At 40.0% G+C, this 20730-nt stretch overlaps 1 protein-coding gene across 3 annotated transcripts in view; it reads left to right on the plus strand.

Annotated features, from left to right (window-relative positions):
* The window catches only part of kcnq1.2 (potassium voltage-gated channel, KQT-like subfamily, member 1.2), a 141834-nt gene that overhangs the window by 85975 nt on the left and 35129 nt on the right, over window positions 1–20730 (plus strand). For all 3 annotated transcript variants that reach the window (XM_044036366.1, XM_044036367.1, XM_044036368.1), the window contains 3 exons: window positions 1185–1279; window positions 2355–2395; window positions 3730–3791. In XM_044036366.1, the coding sequence (XP_043892301.1) occupies window positions 1185–1279; window positions 2355–2395; window positions 3730–3791 (198 nt within the window). The remainder of the gene's footprint in view (window positions 1–1184; window positions 1280–2354; window positions 2396–3729; window positions 3792–20730) is intronic.

Genomic DNA, 20730 nt, shown 5'->3' on the forward strand with positions numbered 1-20730 from the left:
TAGGTAAAAGGTTTTTTAGTTTGGTATTTAGTTGAGAGTCTGAAGAAAGGGGGCTAAGTAATGCATTATGTCTGAGTGTCCTCATGAAGAACACTGTTCAAGAATGTGTGTGTGTAGGTGGTTATACAGGAGAGGAGGGGGAGCCCCAAAGGCATTTATCAGCTGCAGTGCCTCTGTGCATGTGTAGCTTTGTGTGTGTGTGTGTGTGTGCGTGTGTGTGTGCATGTTTGTGTGTAAATGCCTTGAACTTGCACCTGCATGTCTTCATTGTGCTCACTTCAGTTCAAGCATAGTATCAGGGGAAATCTACGAACCTGTCTCTGGGGCTACAGTAGGAATTTACTTACTGTACTGTGCGCACACCAACACATACACACACACCATCACAAAAATACACTCTCACACGTACACAACAGGACATGGCCTCACATAGCACTGAAGTCAGCAGAAAACCATTCCTGCAGTCGAATACTGGAGTTAAAAAAACAAAAACATAATCACGTTAGAGACACTTAGGCCATCATTTTCATGCTACATGTTATTGCAGAATGGTTCCTATATTTCTTACCATCTTCGAGTGTTCAATATGTTTTCAATTATGGCCTAAGTGATGTCAGCTGCACAGGCTATACTCTGTGTATACTAAGGATACCCTAAAGAGTTCACTGGGTTCTTTCTGATGCTGCTTGTATCAGTGTCACGCTAAACAAAGCTGAGAAAAGGCCAGGACACAATAGCTTTCTACTTGACCATCCACTTGTCAGTGTGCTCACTCATACATTCTCTTTCTATAGTTGTGAGGACAATAATTGAGATAATCCATTCCCTAGCCCCTAACCTTAAAATCGCAAATTACTTACTTACTAAGCCTTAAATCGTGAAAGCATGTCTTTACTACTTTCAAGCAGCACTTTTGAAGTTATGAGGACCGGCACACAAAACAAATACTTTTGAACCAAAACTGGCCCTCACAACTACAGAAAGATGAACACACACACACACACACACACACATGCATGCACAAAAAACACACACAATGAGTTGACAATGAACCCCTTGCACCTAAGGGGGTTGGGAATGTTTTCAGGGACCAAACAACAGAGGCTATGTTTGACAATGGCTTTTGTGTCCCCCCTCTATGTTTGTGTGTCTGTCCATGTGTGTGTGCGTGTGATGATCCACAGCAAGCACGGAAGCCCTACGATGTGCGGGACGTGATCGAGCAGTATTCCCAGGGTCACCTCAACATGATGGTCCGCATCAAGGAGCTACAGAGAAGGTGTCGTCTTTTTTTCCTCGTTCGGTTCCTTCTTCTTTTGTCTGTTTCCAACTTTGATTTAAAGCTCTGATTTTTCCACGTCCCTCTCTACCATTACTTTGGATACCACCTCATAGTCACGAGAAGAAGGAAGAGGTCGGAACACAGAACATATCCTCCCATTATCTTTTGGTCATGTTGCTTTGTGCCATTTTTCTATGATCTGTAAAAGTGTCACACCGTAAACAAGAGCGTTCCCTTTTATCTTGCCCTTAACTCAGCTGTCAGTTTGACCTTCATTGTACCCCAGTAGTACACTTTGTTACTGTTCATCTGACAGATATGAGCCTTACTGCTCTCTGATTAGTTGCACCTTGTACTTTATTGCGCTGTAATGAAGTCCAGTCCTCACTAAAGAGGGTTTTTTCTGAAAAAAAACCCTCTTTTTTTTTTTAAAGGGGATTTTCTTCTTCTTCCAAAGCACCTAACGCTCCCCCATGCAGGATAGTTAGATAATAACCTGGGTCAAACTTATGTAACTGTGTAGAACTCATAACACCTTCGGCAATAATGCATTATAGTAAAGCACAATGACATCTTTAAAGCACGTAAGAGTAAAGAAACTACACCAAAAAAAAATCAAATTGAACAGGAAAAACCCAAGGACAAAGACAACATCGCAGTACTGGCCACATCTGACTTTCCCAGAAACACCACAATAGTGCACTGACCACTTGGCATGAAATGGGTCACCGGCATCAATGAAAGTTGATTAAAGACATGTGGTTGCTGTGATAAAAACCCTCCCATAATTTGAGGTGATGAAAGGAAGGGAATGGCTTTACAATGCATATTGAAATGCCTCCCTCAGTTCGGTTAATTTATGGTTGACTAACGCTCCACATGTGCAAGTGAAACCTCTCACATTCTCATTGTTTATTTTCAGAACTTGACATCTCAATAGTAACGTTGTTATTCCGAAACTTGAAGTGAAGCTTTGATTATTTTATTGTTTTGTTCATCAGCTGGACTGGAGTGCTGGTTTGGTGTTTTTATTTGTTTTATTTTACTATTATTTTTATGTCTTGTCCCATAGGCTGGACGGCACACTGGGAAAGCCAGGAATGTTTCTTCCAGGTAAATACACGGCAAACCAAACAGTCTGCATCTGATAGACAGCCATCACTCCTCACTTCATCTCTGTTTATATAAGGGGGTCCCTGATGTGTGTGAGTGTGTACATGTGTCTGTTTGGATGTGGGTGTGCGTGTGGATCTATGTGAGGATCAGACTATTTACTTTTAGTTAAATTTCATATAAAAATCCATTAAATTTAAAACTGAAATAAAATTCATTGTGAAAATCTGCAATATAGCATTTGTCTGATTGATGATAAGATCAGTTGTATTTCATTTTATTGCATTGAATTTGTTTATTACAACATTGTAGTCTTCAAAATATAAGTACTTATGAGTAAAGCTATGTAGGTCTTGGTATAAGTTATGATGACTAAACAGTTAATAGATTATTAATAACCCAGTTCCATGCTTCTGAATTATCTCCAATTTGCTCAGCAGTTAAAAAAGGTCTGGTGTCGCGTCCACTGTGACACTTAAACTCGTCAAAGTCACAGAGGCACATGTGGAATTAATAATAATAATGATAATGGCTGCTTTCCATTAATGTGAACCAGAGCCAGGACTCTGATGTTGTGCTCATTCACTCTCATGGTTTGTTGGCACACAATTGATCCATCATTAATATTCTTTAACTATGGTCATTTCTGTGCTTTGAAAATAATCCCCAGTCACTTACAGCTTTGAAGGATTAACAACATTACAGTGCATTTACAAAAATAGGGAATGAATAAATGAAATCGTTTTTGGTCCCCTTTCTTCACTTTTACCTTTGGTTCATTTCCCGGGTGCTTATGAATGTCTGTTTGCACCACGTACATGGAAAACAAATTTTGTAAATGCTCTCCACATATTTAATACACACATACCCCTGTACATATCACTATTATTGCACAGCCACAGATACACAGTAGAGTAAGACGTACGTACCGAAGCTCAGTTAACCAACCCTTGATCACTGAAGCGTGAAGTAGAATAGTGAAACCCCTTTTAAGGTTATATACATCCTATCTGACATGAATTTGCTGCATACAGAAACTGCTACCGCGAGCCATTCTCACAAAAGTGTCACAAAAAGTTTCAGAAATCTGCTCTAAATGTTACATATGTACATATTATATATATATATATATATATATATATATATATATATATATACTGTATATACATACATATATATTATATACACACTCTTCTGTGTCTGCTTTAATTTCCTTGTATTTACTATTAATTTGTACATTTTTGTCATTAAGGCCAATGTTAAATACATCAATATATTTCTATCATTGTTTTTTTATGTGTTACATTTGTTTTCCTTTTTGTGCCATTACCAAGGAAAAGGGGAAGATAAAGAATACCCAACTATTGGAGCACGCCTGATCAGGCTAGAGGATAAGGTAGGCACACTCCTGCCGTGCGTTAGTGTGCCCTTGAGTGTATGTGTGTGTGTGTGTTTTTTAAGCGAGATAAAAATCCCCAAATGACCCTTGGTGAATGTAAGTGTGCGTGTGACTACATAACTGTCATTCTTTGTGTGTGACTGTGACTGTGGCAGCTCGTGTCTCTGTTATCAGATGAGTGCGTGCGGTGGAATCTTTCGATAAAACCATGTTGTGGCTGGCTGCAGTCAGTCTGTTCCGCCATCAGATATACACGTCGCCTCTGTTCTTTTATGTGTTTCATATTGATCACTGTGCTCCTGTCATGCGAGATATCTCGGTTCACATCAGAGCACTGACGCTACGAGAGCAGCTGTGTGATGACACTCTCGGGTACAACTATAGGCATGACCACTATCATAGAGGAACAACATGATGCCAGCATGATGCTAACTTTGGTGCCAGTGACATTCTAAGATGGACATTTTCCCCTGTGGGCACGGCTGTACCAGTCGGACTGGAGTGTGTCTGCCTTCCTGTCTGTCTGTCTATCTGTCTGTGTGCAAATCACAGGGTATGAGATGTGTTTGTTGGTTTTAGTGTGTGGCTACATTTGTTATCTGTTTGCCTGACTGGCAGCGTTGTTAAAAAGTGAAATTATGTTAGTGGATTGAAAGGCTCGGAAATGTGTTTGTTTTTTTTCCCCCCATGAAACTGGCATTTAAAATAAAATTAAACCGCTACTAGGCTCAAGTTGTTGTCACATTTAAACACAGTAAATCAAAAGAAAACCCCATACAATAGAACAATGCATTCTGCAGCCACTTCTTTTCTATTCAAGTCCACCAGCTCAGGATTTCCCCCATTTTTCCTTTAACATTTACCTTCCCAAACATCTCTGTGCACTCATCATGCCGAAGTTTGATAAATTTCAAAACCCTTTGTTATAGTGAGAGGAGTAATGAGCGTGAATGCACATGTACGGTCTGACCCTAAAGCCCCAGTGATTGAGTTCAGGCCCATTTGCTTTGGGTACATGTTGTGATCGTAATCTCTTGATTGGAAACATAAACCAGGTCTGACTCTTATACCTGCACCCCCCCCTCTGTCTCTCCTCTCTCACACACACACTCTTTCCGTCTCTCTCTCTTTCACTTGACAAAATAAAACTGAGAGGTGGATAATGGGGCTGCGTTCCCTCCTAAACAATGTGGAACCAATCACCTTCCCTCCCTCCTAATCAGAACTACATTCACGTTCATTGTTGCAACACGCAACCTCTTAAAGTGGAACAAAGTGGCTTGTGATACTTGTGATAATTTGAGACGCCCGTCCTTCATAATTACTGTTTCCCTCTTCCCCCTCCCAGCACCTGGCCCCCTCTAGCTGCCCCTCTTCTCTGGCTGTGCGAATTATTTGTTTTGATGCATCTGGCAGGCCAGCACACCTGTTACATGGAAAAGGGGGGCTTCCTTTTCCCCCTCAGGCAGCAGGTGAATGAACCCGTTGACCCATCCTCCAGATGGATGTGCACTCGTAAAACTTCAGTAGCGCATACTATTTTCTCACTAATCGGAACATGTCACCTCTAGTAGGTGGTGACTTTATTATTACATACAGCTTTTTAAAAAAAAGTTAGATTTTGTTTTCTAAAAGTTTGCTTTTTCACTCAAAAAAATATATTGCAGTCACAGTATAATATTGTATCCCATCTAAACAACGTTCCAGCTAAATCCAAAATGCATTGTACCTTACAGGAGATGTACTGAATGTTCTGCACTCTCACTTTTTTACGTTTTGCGTCACAGGACGTGTTTTATAGTGTTGTGTAATTGTCGTCATTACATGTTGTTCATATAGTACACCCTAAATATTTAGCAAAACCCTGGTGTCACAGTTGAATCACTTCTGAATATAGGCTCTTTCCCAATAGCCCCAAGGGGGGTGGAGTGGCTCAGTGGTTAAGACCCTTGTGTACCAAAGACATCATGGTCGCAAGTTCGATTCCACCGCTGATTCCATTGTAAGTCGCTTTGGATAAAAGCGTCTGCTAAATGACATGTAATGTAATGTAAAAGTAGTTATTCATCAGATCTGTACCCTAAGTGTGCATGAGTGTTCCCATGCCTTTTACAATACTCAGCCTTGGTCACCCTCCAGCATTTTCTTTCCTTTTTTTTTTTTCTCCAACAAATTTCTGCTTTTTTTTTTTGTTTTTTTGTAACTCCCATCGTCTGTAAAACACCAGGCATTGTCTACTCTTTTTTAATGCAGCCCAGTGAGTAAGATAGAATCATTTTCTTGTCCAACTCTTGTCAGCGTAGATGAATTTATCTTCAGTAGACTGAAGGAGGCTCAGGCATTGTTTGTCCTGTACAGGGTCGGACAGTGATTTATCTCACACAGACAAAAGGCGCGTATAGGTCTACACACACATACACTCCCACACGCATGAGCATCGAGTTGATTAATCACCGATGTGTCTAACCCCACACTCTCAGGATTGAATTCTCCAGGAGCAACGTGGAAACAAAGACGGATGGCACTCCGTGACAGTGTGTTATCTTTCTGTCAGACACTGTTGGTGAAAAATACCCAAACGACAAGCTTAAACAGTGGCCACCGTCTGTGAGCTTCACCGTGGCCTTTCAGGAAGGATCACACTGCCTGCCTTAGGACGTAGTCATCCCACTGCTTGTGCTAACACTCCCTCAGTTGGTGGATTTTCTTCCCTCATACTGCAGAAAGAAACAGCAATTACAGGAAAGTGCTTTGTCCAAACTATTTAACCCAGAGACCTGGAAACCTGAAATGAGTGTGTCAAGTCCCCTTCAGTTGTAGGAAAAAAAACAACAACATTTGTTTAGTCCAAAATTCAAAAAGGTTTCATATTATTCTTATAAATATTATTTTCTTTTACTGATTTACAGATAAGCGTGTTTTTGATCACCAGACAGCTGCTCTGAAATACTCTGAATAAGTCACAATCCTTCAACAACAGAGAAAGTTGGGATTTAAAAAAAATAAAATAAAACTGACAGAAAAAAAACCCACATCAATTAATTAATTAATTAATAAAAAACAAAACAAAAAAAACAAGTAAAATTTAATCCTGCAATAGAATGAGAATTAAACAAAAAAACAAAATTATTTTAAGTTTATTCTTCACTTAAAAAGTGGAAAACAAAATGGGTGGAACAGCCCGTTAAATTCATATACACAGTATATACTCAGTTGACTATTTAAGTATAATAGAAAATAATATTATTTTATCTTTTTTGTGTGATTCATTCAAATTTCTTGCACAAATTCTTTATTTAGCGATTTAGCTGCATTATCATTTATCATCCCGACTTTACAAAACACACACAATCTGGAAGCATTTTTGAAAAAAAGTAAAAAAAGTGCCATTACTCACTTTTAGTGATACACTCAATAAATACTCCACAATAAAGTAGTCTTTTTTGCGTGATAGTAATCTTAATTTGTAAATGACAGGAGATCAGTGTGAACCATGCAAACATCCTCTAATCTGCTCAACACATACGTATTTTTGTTGACTTAGGTCCACCACATGGACCGTAGATCACACTCACTCTGTGGTTAACTTCACTCCACGAGGGCAACTGTGCTGTGTATGTCATACGCTTATATCATGTGCATTAGCACCAGGCATATGTAGAAGAATGCCATGCTCTGACCTTAATAGCATCTCAATTAGGTAAGTATGCTGTAAATTACAGCAAGGCCAAATACTGGGAATACTTGAGGGCCGAGACAGAGTGTTGTGTTTGTTAGGAGTCCATCTGTAAAGCATTAAGGGCCCCTCGTCTCTAAAAGCACAACTTTGAGGGGGGCAGTGTGTGTGTGTGTGTGTGTGTGTGTGTTAAGACTGGTCCAATCCAGATCCAGCAGCGGGCTTTACAGATGACGGCCACACACACACACACACACACACACACACACACACACACTTATATACATATTTATATATTAGACCATATACAAAAACACAAGTGGATATCCAGACATACACACATATACAAATGCAGTCAGTCACACACACATGCTGTTGTCCACTCAGCTCAGCTCTCAGTGGAGCTACAGCAAACAGGAATAGCTTCATTATCTTTTCTGCTGGTACAGGATGAGCTGGAGACGGAACAGCTGGGGGTGAGAGCACTGCAGGGGAGGAAAATGCATTTGAAGCCTTAAATCTATACCAGTGACACTTGTTCATCAAACATAGGGTTCGTGTGAGTATGTATAAACCAGCCTCACAGTGTCTAAAATCTGAATTTCTTCTTTTTTTCAGCAAATGTCCCACAAACGCATGTTTTTTTTTAGATATATTTATCTTTATCTTTAAAGATATAAAAATCTCTGTGGAGTTTCCATGTTCTTATGTTAGTTGTCTTTGAGTTCTCCGGCTTCCTCCCACAGTCCAAAAACATGCACAGATTAGGCTAATTACATACTCTAAATTAACTGTACAGAGTGAGAGTGACTGAGGGCATCCACGTCTTTTGCCCCGTGTCAGCTGGGCTTGGCTTCAGCTCTCCGCAACCCTCATGTGGAGGTTAAAGTGATAGCAAATGAATGAATGGATGTTAATTATATGAAGCTGCATTTATTGTAGTGTTGCTATAAGTGTATTATGATCACGCTGTGACAAAACTGAATATGTATCGAAATGTGCAAAACTAGCCCCTGACAACATGAGTGCAAATGATTCTGAGCGTAGAGAAGATTTTAGCAGCTGTCAATTAAAGTAACAGCTGCCTCACTGCATCTTAAAAACCCCATACAGAGATAGAAAATGTTTTACATTTTTGAATCTTCCATATTTGGCATGTAGTCAGTTCAATTTCTCAGAGAATTGTTGTTTTTATTTGGGCCCACTGGAAAGATTCAAAGGGATTAGCTACAGTCGATCCTTCTCTGTTTTCAACTAACATCAGCTGTATGCATACTGCACAATAATGTTATTATCCTCCAGAGGGCATGCACTGATGTCTACCAAACAGGCAGGATTGTGATTTCTGTAACAAACTAACCCTAGGAAGTGCAGTAACCAACTGATGTGCTGAAAACAGGATTTGTATTTGTTTTTAAGCTATTCTTTCATTCATTCATTCATTCAGTTCAGTGAATTTATTCTGAAATGTTTTAGATGATCCCTCTTACCTTGTATCTAATTTAAGGGGCGACGGTAGAGCAGTGGTAGATTGGAAGGTTTTGGGTTTTAATCCCTGGCTCTGCTAGTCTCCATGGCGATGTGTCCTTAGGCAAGACACTTCACCCCACGTCGCTCCTGAAGGTTGTGCCAGCAGCGTGTAAACGGGTATGAATGATGTGTGATAGAAAATGTGTTGCACATCGATGCCCTGTATGGAAAGAGGTGAATCGGTGTGGAATAGCAAAACTGTAGTATAAAGCAGCTTTGAGTGGTCATCAAGACTAGAAAAGTGCTATATAAATACAGACCATTTACTATTTACGTCATAACTTATAGATGTTGTATTATAGATTTAAATATTCCATCATAAATTCTTAAAAATTCTACCCCATGGACGATTTACAGTGGTCACACTGACTTGCTTCACCCCTCTGCCTTGTCACTGTTGCCCTATTCATTGTTCCAATCTTAATCAACTCTTTCACTTTGCCTCTGTAAATACGATGACCCACTGTGTCCTTTTTCTGCCCTTCTGCTGGAAATGGTGAGAGTGCTGCTATCCCACCTCCCCTCGCCCATCCATCAGTCTCTCTAGCCTCTATAAAATGGCCTGCTTAAGGCGCGAATAAAGGCCTTTATTCTGCCTCACTGTTATGTATTAGAGGTTCAAACGCAGAAAGAAGGCATTGTTCGGCCTTTAGAGAGAAGCATTTGAGGTGTAGTCACAGTGAGTTAGTCGCTGACACCGTTACGTTTCATGTCACTCCAGTGATTTAGGAAGGCTGCCACAGGGGGTGGCAATGCTGTTTGTGTACTTGTTAAGTTCAATTTAAACAAACAATATGTGTCCTTATTGTCAACGTAATGGGTCTTTATAAATGGCGTTTCAGTTGTTTCAACATCTATTCCCCCCTGTCTTTCTATTTTTCTTTACAGACACCAGTCTGTGCCTCTCTAAACTTCATTTTGCTCTTCTTCCCAGCACCTCTCTGCCCTGTGAGCACACTCTCTGTTGTTGTGCTGTGTTTTGATATATGTGTGTATTTGGCTGCAGTGTGCTCAGCGGGGAGCCAGACTGACCAGCCTGGTCTAAACAAAGAGAGGAAACTTGGCAAAGGAAGAGCGCACACATACACACACACACACACACACACTCTCACACCACGGCTGCTCTCCGGACTGCCCTGTGCTGCTTAAAAAAAAAATAAAATAAATAAATATATATATATATGTACGGCATAGCAATTGATTTCAGTTTTAGAAATAATTCAACATGTTCAGTGTAGATTCCACTTTTTTGTCATCCAATCATGCCACTGAGAAGACATTGTATCCCTGAAATGGCCACACTCCTGTAGAGCCCTAAACGTTTTGGACTGTACAATGTAAATCTTACCTGGGAACACGTGCATTTGCGTAGCCTTGGTATAATATCTTTGTTACTGCCGCCTACCTGTCGTTCTTCAGTGCAATCGAAAAATGACAGTTGCAGTTCACATATTTAAATGACCATTCAGGGTTCTGGTGTCTGATGATTCTCCATAAAAACCCAGTATGATATTTCTGCTTCTACTACTACCTGCTGCAACATGCCAACACTATGGCTTGTGGTTTTTGAATGCACTATTTTTGTCCTTAGGCCTGCTCGAGCAGTCTCTTCCTTTGATTCACTGCAACACCACGCTGCAACAAACTGCGCTGGTCTTTTTCATGTCCACACTTCCCATCACTGATGTGGTATCTTTATAGCCTTGTGAACATGATAGCATGCAACGAGTAGTGGGATGCTGTGAGTTAGATAGTGCACCAGGAGCAGTTTGCTGTTTGTAGTGCGGCCCAACCGTAAATCATGTTTTGGCCATGCGCTGGGGATGCAGCCTCTGGCAGCTCCCAGACGGTCTTTGGCTCTGGTTCCCTTCTCTTAGCGCCACTCTCTAATTTCAGAGCCGGGACCCTGCCTACTACTGTGTCTTTACCGCATTCCCACAAACCAGAGACGAACAGTCTGCCTGCATGTCTGGCTGCTCGCTCTCGATCTCACACGCTCTCTCCCTTTCTATCTCACTCTGCTTTGGTGTGTCTCCATCACTTTTTTGCTCTCACTCCTTATTTTTTTGCCTGTTGTCACAAACTGATTTTTCTGTGGCTCCTGCTCTGTCATTCCCAGAGCTTGCCCCTTTTGCCTTTCCTCCGTCTCTGTCTGGTTCTGTCCCTTCTGGATTATAGGTCTGCAGTCTCACTCACAGCATCTAAATCATGTTATACCCTGCCAATGTCTCTCATCAGCTCACCCCTCGTTTCTCCCTCCCTCTCTCTCTCTCTCTTTGCATCTCTCTGTCACCCACTGTGGGCTTGCTTTTTGGTTGTACACGTTTTCATTTTAATTGCCCCAGTTTCACAAGGCCCTGGGATGTATATTTTTACACACATATTTTATTGTCTTGGCCAAATGCCCCACCACTTCTACTTGGGCCTGACCACTAATGTACTCCTACATGGATCAGTTCATTATCAGCAGGAGGTGTGAGCTTATTTAAGAAGGCTACGAAGGGGTCAATGTACAGTTCATGAAACAGGGGTCTGTGTTTTATTGGGACCTGTAGTTTTACTAATACACTGGGTTAAGTAGTCCTGGTGCCACCCTACTTTTGAGTGCCATTAAATCAGTCTACTGCCTGGAACAGTAAACCAGCTGTACATAATGATAAACTGTGTAACGTAGTCCAGAGACCTCAAGTGTAAATGTCAGTGCTATTAAGTCAAGCTGGTACCTGGGGAACACATAATGGGCAATTTGTGCATTTGTATAATACTGTATGCCTGTACTGTACAGTATGTGTTTTAAACCTTCATAACCTTGTAAATAAAAGCTGCTGTAGGTGAAACATTAACTTACCATGCCCCTGTAGTTTGGATAGTCTCCAGGCACAGCTTCTGGCAAACACTCCATATTTCAGGCAGTAGGTGCTGAAGACCAAGTAATGCTTTGGGTTAAGTGTCAAACTTTAATACTTGTTGAATATTGATTGATACATAAATAATTAGTTGTTAGGTAATGTTTAGTTATATAATTGCAGCATTTAAATGATATGCAATGCAAAATTCTTGTCTTGCTGCTTATTTATAATAATATTAAACACCACATTCTGTACAATATCTGACATAAATGTCTCATTGTTGAGCTTTTTCAGTCACACGTCAACCCATTATAGTAGTAGATTTGAAAATCACCATTTTGATATTGTAGCAGGATGTTGTGCCATTGCACCTTAGGTTCATGGAATTACTGTAAGTAGCAGTTCCTAATGCAGACACATCTATGACTATGTAAGGTGTTGACTGGGCTACTTGTGGTTCAGATGTTGGCCCTGTGGTGGCACTCAGGCTAAAGTGGGTTTGCTATAGTGCCCATAGTAAATCATAATGCTTGGGTGTGTGTGCATGTTTGCCCAACACACAATCCACCACTACCACTTCCATAGTGAGTGGTAATTGACTAATGATTTAAATGAATAAAGCAGCACACCTTTCAATTATGTGTAACCCTTCACAGGGCAGTGTAGAGAAATACTTGGAAATTAAACATTTCAACCCTAGAGTGTTTTTAATATATTTTCCTGTAGAAAATCAAGGTCCATGAAGGTATCATATATGGTTCCTTGCCCTTCTGTAGTAAAAAAAATCAAAAAACTGTAAATATAATGCTTTAGATGATAAGTTGTTGAGTTTCATATTCCACCATTAGTTTTTGAGATATGACCATAGATGCAGGAGAAGACCAAGCCGTATGACCGTACTTTTTTCCTTCCAGAAATCACTGAAGTTTCGAGCCTCGCATGCCTCTGCTGATCAGTCAAATTTCACAGTTGTTGGCACAACGGATACACTCAAGAAGTCTTTCTTTGAGGCTAATGAGTCTGTGACTGAGAACTGCATATTTATAACACCGATTTGGTGACATTTTGTTTTGATATTACAATGTTGACTCTTTATTAATAATTTACTGGTATCCAGTATCATGTCAGCAGATAATAAGTCACATACAATTAACTACCAACCCCAGTAGACTATAAGTTGTGCTTTAGGTGTTGGTCTTCAGATTGTAACTCTATACAAAAATCCCTGTTGACTATAAATACTATCTGTGTCGTGTCATTAATCAACACTTAACTACTTATCTATAGACTGTGGATCTACTCTGGATTAGATTAATGATGAGGACAGGTGAATATTGAGGACATGTGAATTGGTGCTAACTAAGGTCCCTGAGTGAGTGAGAAAGTTAAAGAATTTGTGACCTTTGACCCATTTTGACTGATACATTACGTGTTTACATATTTTATTTTGTCAGCACATTCATTTGTAAAGGTTTGCCTTTAATTAAAAACAATGAATGTGAGATTTGTATCCCTTAGTCCTGTTTGCACCACACAAGAAAGAACCCCAACCTTGTTAAAAAAGTAACTAAGTAACTTTTACTCTGAATACATTTTACACAAGCTACTTTTTTACTTTAATTAAAATGTTTAGACCAGTACTTTTACTTAGTGATACTTTTACTTTAGTAGAATATGTCAATACTTCCCCCCCCCGGGTTACACTTGCAAAATGAAAATCCCAGTTAGTGACTCTATCTAAGAAAATAGTATGTTTCTAAATAACCCTAGTTCAGTGATACAGAGAACTCTTTGAGAAGTTCCAGTTGCTTTGCTGCTGAGTGCACTTTCAGTCAAAAACACGCAATTGTTATTGTCTGCTGTGTCTCAGGAGGGCTGTCGCTGGCCTTGACTTGTTCAGAGTGAGACAGATCAGCCCTTTTGTTGTCGATATACTGTATATGACACTTCACCCAGTCCTGTGCTGAGCGCTCTACTTCCAGGAATCTTTTGAAATGGGAACAAATGTAACAAATGAGTGACCGTTGAAAAAAAGAAAGAAACGGATGTTGTTACACTGATGATTTATAGAGATAGCATGTGTCATAAGAGAGGTATTTTGCAAGTGCCGCTTTATTACAGTGACGTGCTGTTTATCAGTCTGTGACCTGGAAGCATTTCATGAATTAGACATTACCTTAAAGGAAGTGTTATCTTTCCTTACATCTGTGTGAAGTTTCCCTGATTGCCCTCAGTTTTTGTATTTACTGCCCTCTTTTAGCAGCAGCTGGCTATTGTCGCACATAGCTAATTACTTGTTGTTGCATCTTTGTGGGTGTAGCCCATTGACAAAGTGTTGGGGGTGAGAGCAGCTTGTTTTGGACTTTGGTTGATGGCTCAGCTACATACAAGTAACATGCCTATCAAGATGCCCTTGCCTTAGCTAAGGGTTATGATAAAAGCAGGAAAACAAAACAGATAAACTCAGAAGAATGTGTCTAGATAGTCTAGATAGTGAGATAGTAACAGACAAGCAGACAGGACAAGAGCGAGAGAGACAGACATTAGTCTAGAGATCTTGATACTTTGTGTCTCCACCATAACACAGTGCTCTGGAAGAGGGAGGCCAGCAGTGTCTCTGAGCTGAAGTTGGCCTGATAAGCAGAGCAGATAAAGGGTTGAAGTGAACCTCAGACAGATGCTGACTAAGATAGTTCTATTAGAAGTACTAGATAGGATTCTGCTGTCTCTTACATTCTCACAGACACTGGGGAAGTGTGATCATATTCTTTGTAGACGCTCGTAAAATTGTGTTTTTGTGTCTTCCGACATACTTTTTCGTTTCGTCATTCAAGAAGTATTACACAGACACACATGCACACAGACAGTCACATCTGACTCACCAAGTTCACACATGGACATCTTGTGGTGAGAAGTGAACATCCAAAGATCTATGTAGGCCAAAGGGTCATTCCCACCAGTCCAACATTGGCCTAACAGCCTGTGTCTGTGGGTCACAGGTCATCTCAGCAGGCCTTGTCATTAGTGCACAATGGAGACCATTCTGTCCGTCTGTGCAACTGTGTGTCTTGTCTTGTCAGTTTGTTTCAGCTGACAGGAGGTTGTGTGTGGCTCAAGAGAGAGATGAAGAGGGAAGCGACAAGAGTTTCCTCTGGAGGAAAGAGGGTTAGAAAACCACTTGAGGGCATAGTGATTGTATATGTGTGTGTGTGTGTGTGTGTGTGGACTGTTTGTGTAAGCTTGCAATGGAATTTTGCTCGAGCACAAATGAGGTGTGTTTTTTGCATGTGGCTATTTTTGACTTCAGACTGAGAGTAAGCCTCTGTGCGTGTTTGGAGCTTTTCTTCTTGGCTCACTCAGCACCTTGACATTGGCACTGGGCCTCCGTGAAGATCTGCTGCCTTAGCTGGATCCTACTCCTCCCTTTACCCCTGACCATTACCCCCATCACTCACTTCCCAACTGCTGCTCTACTCCCACCTCTACTTCAGTCCTTCCAGCTGCCCTTCACCAGAGGAGAAGAGCTTAAATCACTCTCTTCTCTCTGGAAGGATTTTCTTACCCTCTACGCACTTGCTCAGTCCCTCCCTCTTTGATAGTGTCAAGGAGGGGGATGGGTTGTGACAGTTGACTTGGACTACTGTGGGAATGCAGGTGCCGTGTGTGTGTGCACACTTGTGCTTGCGTGTGTGCTTACTTCGAAAAGCCCCTCCCAGGGCTTGTGGAGCCGACTCAGTGTTTGTCGTCTGTCACAGCAGCCGTTACGACTGTCATTGCTATGACAGTCGTAACATGATTTACATTTTCAAATCTGAGATTGGGAATAGTGAATGTTTTGTATTTTCCTTTTTTGATAAAATGCTTTTTTTTTGTCCCTCAAACTGTTGCTTGGTTGATTTCATGAGTTACTAATTCATTTATTAATATATTATTTAATGAATTGATTAATATGAATTAATTACCAAACTACACAAACTACACGCACAAAGGTGTTTTATTGTTCACTTTTATCAAACGTTTTATTAATGTTTTCCCCAATTAAATCCACATGCAAAGGAAAGGAGTGGTGTTAATTGTAAGGTGTTTCCATACACCGTCTTGATGCAGAACAAGCTAAACATTACGTGCCGCAAAAACTGAGTGCACTGTTCCTTTAAACTAGTTAACGAGGGGCTATTTTCCTGTGGAGGTATTTGATAATGATAGCCTTCACAGCCTTTGTAGCCTTATCTCCTCTGTCCCTACAATGACAGATGGTATCTGTTGCAAGTGGCAAGCCATCATGTCATCGCACAATAAGTCCTACTTCCCCATACCACGGCCTCTCTCTGAACAACAGCAGGTGTGTCACACTACCATGTGACTTTGTTTTGCACATTTTGTGAAGATCACAACACATCCTCCCCTGTAAGGTTATATCTATATATGTGTTCTCCTTTGTGTCATCTTGCCCCCAACCCCCTTCTTTTTTTTACTTTTACTTTCCCTTCTTTTGTCGTTCTGTTTTACCTTCCGCTCCCCCTCTTGGCCATTGAGGTTAACCGCCACTTGTATTACACTGCATTACAACTCATCAACAATATGCCGGGCAGAAAGAAAAACAACCCACACTTGCTGTGTCCTCTGTCTCTTCTCTCTCTTGAGCTAAATCACAAAACATCAGGGCCAAAAATGGTGAATTGCCTAGAAACCCAATATGAACTCCACCCTGGAGATTACACAGTCAGCTCAGCCAGCCTGCACTAGAATAACAGCCTGGCCTGCTCTCACTGTCCTCTGCCCAGTATGTGTTTGTGATTGTGTGCACTGACTGGGCTACCTCTCTTTCTTTGACACTGTCAAAAGGTGGGTTCTTGCATATGTGCGTGCATTTTATGTACATGCTTGTCATAATGGGCCTCTCTTTACCTTAGAAAAGAATCACTAGTCATCAGCTGTTGGACAGGAACGTGTTGTGATGCAACTGCACACAAAATATTCCCTTGTTGTCACTTCTCCTCTTCAGACTATTCACACCTGCCAACATCTATCATGTCACTGTGCAGAGGGAGCGTTCTTTTTTTTATTTTTTTTGATCAATTGATCATTATAAAGACTAATAATGTCGCTTTTAATGTAATATACAGTGTCGGTAGTTTTTCTCTGAGCTCATGTGACAAAGTCTATACATGTCATTTTAAAGAGAACAACATGCACACATAAGTAAATACTGTCAGTGTAGTAGTAGTAGAAGTATACCCCTTGTGGAATTTACTAAAGAGCAAACTTCTTTTATACTAATACATGAATCATGATAATCAAGAAAATGCATCTTTACATATCAAGTATCCTCTAATATCACTTATATTTATTTTAGCCTATATTCTCACACGTTTTTTTTTTTCTCTCTTGCTGCACAAGCAGATTATTTTATTTTAATTAGCCAGTTACATTACATTACATTACATGTCATTTAGCAGACGCTTTTATCCAAAGCGACTTAAAACAGTTACTCATTAGGAGGATGTCACATGTGCACATTAATTGTTATTCTTTAGTAAACAATAAAGAATAATTTAAAATTCTGTCACTAGTGAACTCGTAACTGATCGTGGTGATGGCCAAAAAAACTAACTTTTTCTGAGTATAATTTGTTCTGCCACAAGATCTTTGATTTATGCTATTGATAGAGCTGACCTGCTATTGCTGTTATGCATGTTACAAACCGGATATATCTACATGAGATATGACTGGTATATATATACTTACCACACATCATCAGTGTGGAACTTAATACTACTTTGATAGTATTTTGAAATAGGATATTGGAAATTACTAATTTTATCTTATCCTATATGTGCACCACTAACCAGAACTAATTCCTAGTGTTGTGTAAACTTTATCTGGCAATAAAAAATGATACTGAGTCTGATTTGGAGAAACATGGTTATGATATAAAATGTCCTGACATTGGCTATCATTAGATACTTGAATTAAAATTGTATTGTTAATTTGATTGTAGTCATTTGTCATCATCCATGCACCAGAAGATTTCCAGATTTTGAAACTATATAGGTGTATTTGTTCTTAATTCATCATAATGAGGAGTTAGATTGTGTAAAAATGCAAAAAAAAAATCTATTCAATTCATATTTTTTTACATTTTAAAGGACAACTGCACTTTTTTTTTTTTTCAATTCATGATTTTATAGCATCCACAAATCATATTAATACAAATATGTTAATGGTGGTTAAACTCACTTTTTCCAGCTGCATCAAGCCCAAATTTAAAAGTCCAATTTCCACAATATATGGCAATCGATAAATTTTATGAAAGCATTCGACGTGTATGGTTGAAGTGGGTGGACAGGCTATTTTGATTTGGGTTTCTGAGATTATAATGCCCATAGTTTAAAAAGCTGGATCCAATCTGAGGCCAGTCAGCCTGTGGTGATTGAGGCTTCTCTAATGCTAGGTCTGTAGGTCCGCATTGCCTGAATCTGGTCTGCAACTGGGGCAGAGTGGCTGATTGTTTCCAGCCATGATGGAGGTAATGAGGGGGTGGTGGTCATCATGATGCACACATACACGCACACACATACACAATATTCACACATGTGTGTGTGCGCTTCAGAGCACGTTTTTAGCCACAGCACGTTGGCTCACTCCTCAGATCATGGGGTCAATCTGCTGTAGTCATTTATTAGTGGTCACCACTAGCAGAAGACACACATCCATGCATGTACGAACACACAAACTGTGCACGCACAAATACAAATGTTACCTATGGTTTTGTACACGCAGATTTACCACACACACCTTCACTTGTCCATGTCACAGTATTGTGTTTGATGCATGCCTTGTTAGAAGCTTTAAGGGAAACCACATGCAGATCACTTCTGCTAAATCTCTGTCAAAAGGTCAGACTGGGTGTGCAGTCATGCATGAGTGGTTGCTGTATCTCAACATGTAGTGTGACAGGGCCTTGAGGGCAATAGCTGACAAACAAATACAAAAATACCCACTCTCTCACACAGTGCACAGAGACAGACACAACAGACGTCACAGTATTCTGGTAACGGAAGGGGAAGTTAAGTATTTGGGGAAATCAAGGTTGGTTTTTTTTTAAATAAAGAACAGCACATGTAAAGTAGGTCAACTCTCGTGCAGTAAATCAACGACTTTCATAAGACAAAATGACAATGAGCAAGAAAATATGAGCTGCCTTTCACAGGTCATGTGACTTTAAAGATTAGAGAAGTGGGTTTTCAGGTGCCTTTAACACCTTTCAGTAAATACATTTAAAGAAAGACTGTGTGAAGGCACTGACCACAACAAAATACACCACGCCCCAGATTGTACGAAGGAACAGCACCCTGACAATATAACTGTCCTCGCAGATTTTACATTCTTCCGTGTTAAGTTTAAATAATAAAACTAAACCTGTCAGTAAAACTTTGTCACACATTGTGACACTTAAATGTAATTTCCCCACACTTGAGAAGATCTGTGCTCATTTTTCTTTCTATGGTTCACTTCATCGTCTAATTCGTCTTCTTCTAATTTGTTCCCAAAACAACACTTTGAGCAGCAATTTAGTTAATTTCTTTTCCCCCCCATTTATCACATTTACGTTCTTTTCTTCATCTGCAATGAAATACCACAGGCCTGTGATGGCATTGTGAGGCAAATTAACCAGTAAATTCTTCTTTTTCTTCATGCAATATGTTCATTTGTGGTCATCAGCCCCAGAATCCAATTGTATATCATTTACATTGGCTGATTTAGCCTTCAGTGCTACAGGTTATTTTAGGCTTGCTTGGTTCGCCAGGTCTATGAACCAAACTAACACAGCTGATCATCATCTGTCACCACAGCAAGTTGAAACATTAACCTGCCACGCGCGGACAATTTGCTCTACAACACCAGCTCCTGCTTCTCTAACTTATTGCAGTATAAAAACCCACTCCCATAAACCCATAATATCCAACCTTGGATAACATATTAAATTAGCAAGGTCAATGTCCCAGGTCAGTTAAGCTACAAGTTTCAGTAAATAGGAACTATTGTCAATTTAAAACAAAACAAAACAACTTTGTTACATCTAGAGTAGAAACAGACGTCCCAAATGATCTATTGGTTAGACAGCATTTATTTCACCATAGGGCAGTGACAGTTGTTTGTTTTTTTGTGCTTTTACCATTGTTATTCATTGACTCGTAAGAATCTTCCCAACCACGTGTTTGGCAATCCATTAAACACAATCTCAGCCTTACAAAAAATTGTTGGCTAATCATTAATAGGGTAATCATTTAATAGGGTAAAAGGAAGTCTGCGCGATAAGAAGGCACATGATCATTAAGACGTTTAAAAACCATTCAAAAGCACCTTAAAATCAATCCTAAATCACATGGGGAGCCAATGCAGTGATTTTAAAACCGGTGTAACGTGAGCCCGCTTTCTGGTCCTCGTCAACACAGGAGCAGCTGAGCTCCGGAGTAGCTGAAGGTCTTAGATTGCTGTTTTGGGAAAACCAGAAAGCAGGGCGTTACAATAGTCAATAAGACTGGAGATAAAAAGCGTGCATCAGCATCTCTGTGTTGACCCGAGAGAGATATGGGCTGCCTCTGGCTGTATTCTTAAGATGATAAAAATCGGTTTTAAAGACTTGCTTAACATGTGGATTAAAACTAAGCTCAGAGTCAAAACTAACGCCCAGGTTTTTTTTACTTGATCAGGTGCCTTCAATGACATTGCATGTAACAGGTTTTTCATCAATTGGCCATGTGCCCCATACTCATAAATATTGGTATTATCCTAATTAGAAAACACCAAAAAAGATGGCAAAATAACCCACAAGGACACGTTTGGTTAGCCAAACTAACCGTATAATGCATTTAGT

The sequence above is a fragment of the Solea senegalensis genome, linkage group LG10 (assembly GCF_019176455.1).
Source record: "Solea senegalensis isolate Sse05_10M linkage group LG10, IFAPA_SoseM_1, whole genome shotgun sequence".
NCBI lineage: Eukaryota > Metazoa > Chordata > Actinopteri > Pleuronectiformes > Soleidae > Solea > Solea senegalensis.